We start from the raw sequence: 9,032 nt of genomic DNA on the forward strand, positions 1-9,032 counted from the left end.
GAGTGCCTAAATCAACACATAGAATATGCACCTTCTTCTCACTCACCGGAGATGTTCGTTATTGACTTGACATGAGAGGTTAAGACTTTATATATCATTTTTTTTATTTTTAAGTTTCAACTCGAGACACTTTTTTTATCTTATAGCTTGCCTCTATGAATCGTCTTAACATTATAAACAAATTATATGCTTTTAAAATCATTCTTTTTTTAACATGTATTATTTATAAGTTGCAAATTAAAACACATGACTATTTATTCTTTCATTGTCTTTTCTCTAGTACAATTTGGGATGCTATCACAAGTATAACTCATATTGGTTAACCTTTTCTGACATGATATTTGTAAGGATATTGTTTATGTGTAAAGCTCAAACCAAGATTTCACATCTCAACTTCTTTTAGATTTTTCTCATCCAATCTCATTTGGTAAAGCTCAATCCAAGATTTCACATAGCTCAAACCAAGATTTCACATATCAACTACTTCTAGATTCTTCACATCTCTTTTAGATTTATTTAACGCTTTCAAAAATCAAATACTCTTATTGATTATGAGATTTTAGTTAGCACATGTTCATGTGTAATCAGCCAATTAAAAAAAAATTAAAAACCAATCAACCATTGTCTTTAAAGTTTGCTTCGTATTTTTTTTCAGTCTTTTTTAAAAAAAAACTGTTGCTTAATTTTTGCATCTTTGTGCTATTTCTGATAGGATGAACCAGCATAACAAACTTTTGTGCTTCTTAAGGTGTGCCACTCGTTATCTGTACAATTTCTGCCCTTTAATATTTATCCAAAAAAGACACACCCACACAATATACTTGGTGACAATGCACAAAGCAGTTGAAAAAAGCATAATTAACATGTCCTTTAATTGACTGTGACGCTTACGTTTGGGAATGCTGTCGGCCGCACCCACAGAATCATTTTGTTGCTTTTAATGCTTTCGTTGCGGCCTACCATGCGGTCGGCCGCATTCTCAAAAGCAGCAGAGAATATCTATTGACAAGCTGTTAAGCACGATGTAAGCATAAAAAAATGTCTGATTGGATTTTAGCTTCAATATTGCAATTTGCAATAAATTAACTTCCATATCATACCTCCCAGCGAAAAGATCTGGTTTTTTATATGGAGCCTCAGGACAAGCATGGAGGCACATCTGAGGTAGCCCATCCGACGTACTTCGGGAGGGATGCCCCAAAAAGGCGACGATATATGAACTTCCTATTAGGAGGTGATTCTTTTACAAAACCATCAAACCACATATTTTCCAGCAGGTTGTTCTAATTCGATTGTACTGAAAAAGAAGTTTACTGTTCAATCCCTCAAATTTCTCCTCTCTCTCTTGGCTTCCGAATGTTCTTTTTCAGTACCATAGCAAGATCTACTGGGAGTCCCTGCTTCCATGCTTACGTTGTTTAGAATATTTTTTGCTGCTTTTCTTTTCTCGAGAGGACCTTTTCTTTCTTCCTTTTGACCTAGAACGGTATCGGTCTCGATGATCATTAGATGAATCACTATACGAGTCACTACTACTGTACCGATGTCGCCTAGACCGTTTCCTACTCCTTTCATCTTCTGATGATGTACTGCTCCTTTTTCTATGGACACTACGAGGCAATTTAGCTTTCTTCTTATCTTCTTGGGCTATCTTTCCTGAATAAACTCTGCCAGATTTGTCTTCAGACGGCCTAGGCTGTTCATCCCTTCGGGACTCACCCTTTTTAGCAGTCTTTTCATCATTAGCCACCCTTCCTTCTTGGGAAACACCGTGGGCAATAGGAATGGAAAATGATTTTTCTTCAACTGACAGGATATTATCATTACCAGCATTGGCAATTGCAGATTCTTTTTGATGAGAAGACCTGGCAATATTTGTTGAGTAAGGTGGATTAGGAGGGACCTCTAATCCCAGTTCTTTCCCCAGTGATTCTAGAAAGTCACCGGCCATCAAGCGATTTAATGTTGAGTGAGCCACCTCAATCTTCTTTTCTGGATCCTCCTTTGCGTTGAAATTTGAGGCTTCAATCTCATCATCAGAATCATCAGAGAAAATAGCCTGCACCAAAAATGAATGTTATTGCCAGAAAAAAGTGCAGCACGTCCTCTTTAGCATGCTCATCAATAAAAGAAAATCTGAATTGGCTGCTGGTGTAAGATTGTCAGGAAAACACGAGCAAGCACATTAATACAAGCATCCACACATGCAGGTCTCAACCACAATAATTGGCAAGTTCAATGTATGCCACTTCAAGTACTCTGTGAAAGCATATACTCAACAAAGAGCAGGAAAAAAAGACCAGAAGTTTATTTTGACGAAAGAACTAAAATCTTTAACATTACCTCCACATGATGGGGGCACATTTGCCTGATTGTCAGCATATTATGCTCACAGTATCAACATAATACTATGAAAAGTGCTCAAACACTTTTTTTTCCTTATCTTGGTTAACTCATTTATGAGAATCAGTCAATAATTATGGGTTACGGGGTAAAGTGAAGGCTTTTATCTTGCTTTCTTATTAGCTCGATGAACATCTAAGGATGAAAAACAGGCCTCCAGATACAGCGTGTATAGAGCAAAGTTGAGATGGGCAAATTGAACACAATATCAATATACAGAGCTTAAATAGAACACAACATTAAGAGCTATATAAGATGCTTTGCGCACAAGCAAGGAACTAGGACATAATGAAGGCCCTATGAAGGTAAGGAAAACGACTCCCATACACTTGGATGCAGATGCTTGGGGAAGAGAGAAATGAAATGATGATTTTTAGCACATTTGAAATATTTAGGTCAAAGTTGCAAGTCAAGCAGAGAAGAGAAATGCATGCTGTAGAGTGTTCAGTGAATAGTAATTTGGATTGCAAGTGTATTCCATTTTCAAGTGCCAGTGACAAGTGCTCCACACAGCTAAAAAAGACTGTCATGCACGTATCCATTCCTGATGCAAAACCTTGAACACGTCAACAAACATAAGTATAATTCAGCAGAAAAACTATACCTTGTAGAGGTCAACTGGCCTCTCCACATTTTCAACTTGAACCTCGGGTTCAGTTTCCCTATCAACTCCATCTTTGCTTACTTCTTGAGGTGAAAATTGAGCCAAAGGTTGATTTCTATCTGCACTAAAAGCTTCCTCCATTTTCATTGCTTTTAAATCTGATGTAACTATTAAAGAATCCATCTTGCTTCTCATCCGTGGAGGTGGCGGCGGCTGTAAATAGAAATACAATACCTCCTCAGTTAATGCACAGTTGTGAAAATTAAAAAAAAAAAAAATTTCCCCAGTCTGACAGCTTCAATAACCAAACCATGCATTTTGGACTAAATATGGATCTACCATGAAAAAAAAAAGCTTGCTAATAAATAGGATCCAATGCCGAGGCAGAGAAGGGAAAATGATTTCCACCTAGTGAATGGACGGCTAAAATTGCTCTCACCAACCAAATTACACTATGCCAACCCACCAAAAAACGGCAAATTTCCAGCCAAAAAAAAAAGATAATCAATAAACAAAGAACAAGAGAACTTCAAAAAAAAATTAGTTGTTTATATCATGTTCCTAGCCCTTCAAACGAATCATAATATCTAAAACAAGGAAAAAAAATTGCTCATTACTCAATTACAATGCCATCAAAGTAGGGTGTCATGGAAAGGGAAATCGAACAATCCACTTCAGCATTTTAGTTGTTTATATCATGTTCCTAGCCCTAAACAAATCATAATATCTAAAACAAGAAGAAAAAAAATCTCATTACTCAGTTAAAATGCTATCAAAGTAGGGTCATCAAAAGGGGAATCAAACAATCCACTTCAGCATTTTCACAAAAAGTGACTACTTTCACGCTTGCAACATTCTTAGCTGCAAGCCCAACCCTTTAATCATTGAACTAAACAAGGCACTTATCCAGACAAGAAAATGGTTGAAAATGTAATGGTGACATAAGACTGTTATCCAAAGAGGCCTGCTTTATTGTGCTACACAAACAAGCATGTTAATGATATTTCTAATTTGAGTCAATGAAATTGAAGATCCAAATTTCCATTTGCATTTTAACATTTAAGGATTAAATACATGAATTGCCCACAAGAAAGCCAGCATGTAAGATTACCTTCCCCATAAAAGGGTCAATTAGATCAAAGCGCTTGCACAGGACAGATGAAGGACGCCATTGAAATTCTTCCCTTCTGGGGTAAATTTTCTTTGCTGCTAAATCTTCATCCTGAGTATCTTTACCTTGCTGTTCCAGAAACTTCTAGTTTAGACAAATTGTCCAAAGCAGTTACCTCATATACTAAAATTATTGCACTTAAAATACACCTGTAGTCCACCAAAAGTGAATTGCATCCCTCCACTGGCAGGAAACCCCATGAGCTGCTGACTATGGAGTTTGTTTTCCTTGTTGAGTTTCCCTTTTTCGATTGCCTCAGCTGCAGCCTCAAAATCTAATCTCTCACGTGCACGAGCTGCTTCCGACATATTGCTAGCTACAGCAGAAGCTGTCAAGCGAATCCCTCCTTGGTATTTTTCCTTGAGAAACTGCTCAAATCTTTCTTGCTTCCCAGGATCATCTTGGAATGGTTTTGCTACTTCTGGGAACTCACTCTTAAAAAGGACAGTAATTAAGAAACAGGAAAACAAAAAAAAAAAGAAAAGGAAAAAAAAATCTCTACTCAATTGTAGAAATAGCCACTTCATCGAGCAAAGTATTGATCCAAAGAAATAAGGATCCACCAATTTATGCTTGCAAGAAACTTTATTACTGTAAAAAGTGTGTGAATTTGAAAAAAGGAATGCGAATGCAGAAGAAATTAAACCACTTACAAAAGATTCAGGCTTTGTAAATGTATCTGAAAGATTGAACGGGAGATTGACATTTACAGATGCAATGGATGGGCTTAAATCTCTTGAGCTTCTTTCCAAAGGCATTTCCCCTAAAATTTTGCCACGGCTCTCTACAGTCATCTTGTCCACACTTGAAGATAATTTCCCATCCAAAGCGATCTTCTTTTGACCATTACGTTTCTGTTGCTCCTCCCACAACTTTCTTGAATAATAGTCATGACCATTTCCTCCAAAAAGAAAACTAAATAAAGGATTTGATTGATTCTTCTCTCTAGAAAGATCTTCAAATAATTTACCACATCGAGCAACTAAAGTTGCAACCCCATCAATTAAGACTTTCAAATTATCATCCTCTGGAGGAGGAACCTCCGGGGGAGGGGGAGGGGGAGTGGCAGGCTTCTTGTCAAACTCAAGAGGGCCGGAAAATTTATGGTGCGGCAAAAAATCCTTTGGAATTACTGGAGGATCAAATCTGAAGAAAATTTCAATTTTGAAACGCAGAAAAGGGAACACCCAAATAGAAAAGTCAGTGCATGAGACGTCCATTGTTTTATCCAGTAATACTATTACAACACAGTAAGGATAATTAACTTGACGGTGGTTATGATAACAAAAGTTAACTCAAATTCAGATTTTCCTTATCCTCAAAATCACTAAATAATATGAAATAGATGTACAAATTTGTATGCCTTATAAACCTATGATTTCCCAATTACCTCTCCAACTGGTAGTCAGAATTCGATGCAACTTTAAAGCCAGGTAGAACACCCTGCTCTTTCCAAACCAATTTTGGATTATTTTCAGTGTTGGATCTCAAGGGCTCTTCATCTTCTTGGATATATGTATCTTCAATGTCATAAGCTGATCAAGAAGTAGGGTGAATAAAACTAACCTTTGTACCAAAAAACATTAAAATAGAAATTTACATCTGATGAGATGAAAGAAATGGTGAATTTATGCACGATAATAGAGCCAATCTCTCATGAATGCAGGTAAGCATAATTGGAAAAGTGAACTTGTAAGAATGAATGAAAACTTTCTATTTATGGAGTTAGTAGGAAATAAAACAATACCAGAATCGCACTGTATTATATGTATACCCCAATGCTAAATTGATCAGCAAATAAGGTGAAATAGAAAAATAGACCCCGATATATTTCAAACATAAAAAAAATAAAATGAAATTCTCACAAAGCAAAAAAGTCTAAACTTCTTATCAGTGCACTGTAAAAGATGAGGTAGAAACAGTAAAGCAAAACATGAATAACCAGAGACTGAAGGTGTAGATCAGTCCCTAATCCAACAATAGGTAGTTTAATCCTCATAGCAACTAGCATGACAGGCACACAGCAAAGGTGATCCTATTACTCGAATCAAATAATGTATACTAACCAGTGGCATATACATCTTCATCTTCGGCATCATAATCTTCAAGTGCTCCAATGCCAAAACCAGGCGCAGCCCTTCCTGCTGATGGACCAAAAGTAACTATTTAAATCAACCTTCAAAATAAGCAGAGCAAGGAAACCTAAAATAAATAGTTAAAACAGAGGCACAAAGCAAGGAATAGAATTACAAATAAGGACATGAAAAGTGGTTCATCAAAAAAAATTTCTTACACTTCAAGCCAAAAAGACTATCTTTGATAGATAAAGCTTGTTTATTCCCAGACCCTCTTTTTCCAGATACACGTGTTCTTTTCTTTTCTGTAAATAATAAAGAAACAAAAAAAGAAAAGAAAACCCCTGCTATAATACAACAGGATTCATAGAAATCAAATCATTAAATATAAACTAGTCTAGTTCAGCTTAGATACCTCTGAACTCAGGAGCATGCTTGTAAGGATCATACCCTAAACCATGTGTGTCCTCCTTTGGGTTTAGTATATACACCTACAAGATGAGACACGCCATTTTATAAAACTTTGAAAGACTACTCTAACAACAGCTTAGATAAACAAATTATCTTATGATACATAAATCCAGGATGACTCTTAGAAAATAGAAAATCAGATTCTTATTTCTTTTTCATTTCTTCTGCTATCAATGAGATGAGGGTTCTTAGACGGCAACACAACAAGCAACCCGGGGGGGGTTCCTGTGAAAATTTCACCTAGAAAGGGAGATGGTACTTGCAGTTTATTGTAACAGAAGAGAAAAAGGAGGATAAAGTACAAGTTCATTTTATTCTATGATATATTTCACAAGCTAAAAGCCTTCACTCAACTGACCACCTTTCAGGATTTAACCTTAGAGCAGAGTCCACAAACTTAAAGGAATAACAAAGAAACAATTTGTAAGGATCCAAAGAAAAAATAAAAACCAAAATAAAATACAGGATAATACAGGAGAAATCCTCACAGGTGTGCTTTGAGAAGAGGGGAAACCATCATCAATAGGCTGGTGGTCTAAAATGCTTTTGTGGCCTTCCTCACCAGGCTCAGAGTCTTCAGGCTGTGATTTTGCATCATCAGTTGAAAATGCTAGGAAAGCTTTTCTTGCTTCTCTACGAGCCTCTAAGTAAAATATAAAGGTTGCAAAAATACAAAACATTAGACATTACCGTACTGAGCATTAATGATTAATGATGCCAAATTCACTAAAGGCATCCCATAGTTGTTAAGTGACAAGGTCACACAGGGAATAAGATGAACAGAGAGCATACTGTAAAGTGAATTTGTGTGTGAATCCTTGATTGAGTGACCATGTCTCCATCCCATCTTCAGAAGCAATTTTACACCTACCCAAGAACAGCAAGGTGGATTCAGGATTATTCGATTTGCAATCAGAAGTAATTCTACTGAAAACAGGATTGAAGATGAGCTAAAACTAACCAATAGACTCTGTGGCTGGAAGAACTATTTCATCAGGAGCAGGTCCAGGAACAGCAGAAGGTCTGTATTTGGCAATCCAGAAAGAGAATTTCACACTGCCGTCCACATGAAATTGAAAATGAAGAAAAAAGTAGCAAATGGTTGAAATGTCCACATGTATGTGCACGCCCGTAAGTTAAATCATAGATAAGGTAACTACAACAATACACATGAAAACAACAAAATGGAACAAACATTCACTAAATAAACCTACCAAATTCTATTTGCAGAAGTAGAAAAAGAAATCTATGAATCCACCTGTTGGAAACTTTCCAAATTTCACAAAATTAGACAGCAGTTCTATTCACAAAGCTTGGAAAAAAATTCCTTGAAATGCTATTCATTTGATGAAGTTATTAGGATGAAAAGAGACTAAAATATGTGTGCTCAGAATTCACAATATGCACTAATAGCATAAACAAACTGAAAATCTATTTCAACAAATAATCACCAACAAAAAAATAAAATTAAAAACTATCACAAGCACTTAGGAAACCTCTGCTGCTGTTCCTTCTCGGCTTGTTTGCGAGCAATTTCAGCAGCTGTAAACCCAAACGTATCAAACTGGGACGCCGTCCCCAAAGATCGACCTTCCAATTCCTAAAATGCAAACAATAATTATGCTTTCATAATCATTATAAAAAAAAGTCAATTAAGGAAATAAATTATAAATAGCACACAAACGCGTGCAGGCTTACCTCTTTCTCATCTTCGTCTAGGAAGTTGAGCATGCTCTGCTGTTTAAATTCAGCTCTATTTTTCCGAGAAGACGTGAACGACTGAGGAGTCCATCCTACACAAATTATAAATAAAATTATGTATTTTTAAAAAATAAAAAAGCAAGAAAACACTGATTTACCTTCTTTTGAACCAGCTGTATTGTAATAACCAGCTGAGAATCCACCAGTAAATGCTCCATGAAATCTTCTCCTTCCTTCTTCATCTCTAACCTAAATTAAATTAAATTTTAAAATTAATAAATTTATATTTTCAAAAAATATTTAAAAATAAACAAACGAAATGACCTCTTGCTTCCAAGAAGGAAGCGTACGGAGGTGACCGGAAGCTTCAGCTACGGCTTTTTTCTTGCGACTGTTGAGCTCTTCCTCACGCTCTATCGGTGTACCGTAGAAGACGAAATCATCTTCGTCTATATCCATGCTTATGTTGAGGTTAGGTTTTTTGAGAGTGAATTTTCCTGGGATTTGTCGGGAGAGAGAGGAAATACCACCGGCACATGACTACTGGACTGTTCCCTCAAACGTCAACTCGTTTCCGTTTACACGCTACATGTCGTTCTACCGGTGT

At 36.4% G+C, this 9,032-nt stretch overlaps 1 protein-coding gene across 3 annotated transcripts; it reads right to left on the reverse strand.

The window, feature by feature from the left end:
• Nucleotides 1-1,027: 1,027 nt before the first annotated feature.
• Nucleotides 1,028-9,032, reverse strand: TGH (SWAP (Suppressor-of-White-APricot)/surp domain-containing protein). Of its 3 annotated transcripts, none has more exons than XM_011010651.1 (16): nucleotides 8,750-9,032; nucleotides 8,584-8,674; nucleotides 8,423-8,517; nucleotides 8,221-8,324; nucleotides 7,686-7,747; nucleotides 7,517-7,591; nucleotides 7,213-7,367; nucleotides 6,669-6,744; nucleotides 6,472-6,558; nucleotides 6,245-6,322; nucleotides 5,569-5,713; nucleotides 4,832-5,324; nucleotides 4,328-4,612; nucleotides 4,119-4,247; nucleotides 3,008-3,220; nucleotides 1,028-2,059 (listed from the first exon to the last, which is right to left on the reverse strand). In XM_011010651.1, the coding sequence occupies exons 1-16, from the start codon at nucleotides 8,882-8,884 to the stop codon at nucleotides 1,385-1,387; spliced, it is 2,898 nt and encodes a 965-aa protein (XP_011008953.1). In that variant the 5' UTR covers nucleotides 8,885-9,032; the 3' UTR covers nucleotides 1,028-1,384. The 3 variants fall into 3 exon arrangements, with proteins under 3 accessions (XP_011008953.1, XP_011008954.1, XP_011008955.1); XM_011010652.1 differs by having other exon boundaries at nucleotides 8,584-8,669; nucleotides 8,750-8,816; XM_011010653.1 differs by lacking the exons at nucleotides 8,221-8,324; nucleotides 8,423-8,517; nucleotides 8,584-8,674; nucleotides 8,750-9,032 and adding an exon at nucleotides 7,939-8,211.

The sequence above is a fragment of the Populus euphratica genome, unplaced genomic scaffold, assembly GCF_000495115.2.
Source record: "Populus euphratica unplaced genomic scaffold, PopEup_1.0 scaffold499.1, whole genome shotgun sequence".
In the NCBI taxonomy this organism is placed as follows: Eukaryota; Viridiplantae; Streptophyta; class Magnoliopsida; order Malpighiales; family Salicaceae; genus Populus; species Populus euphratica.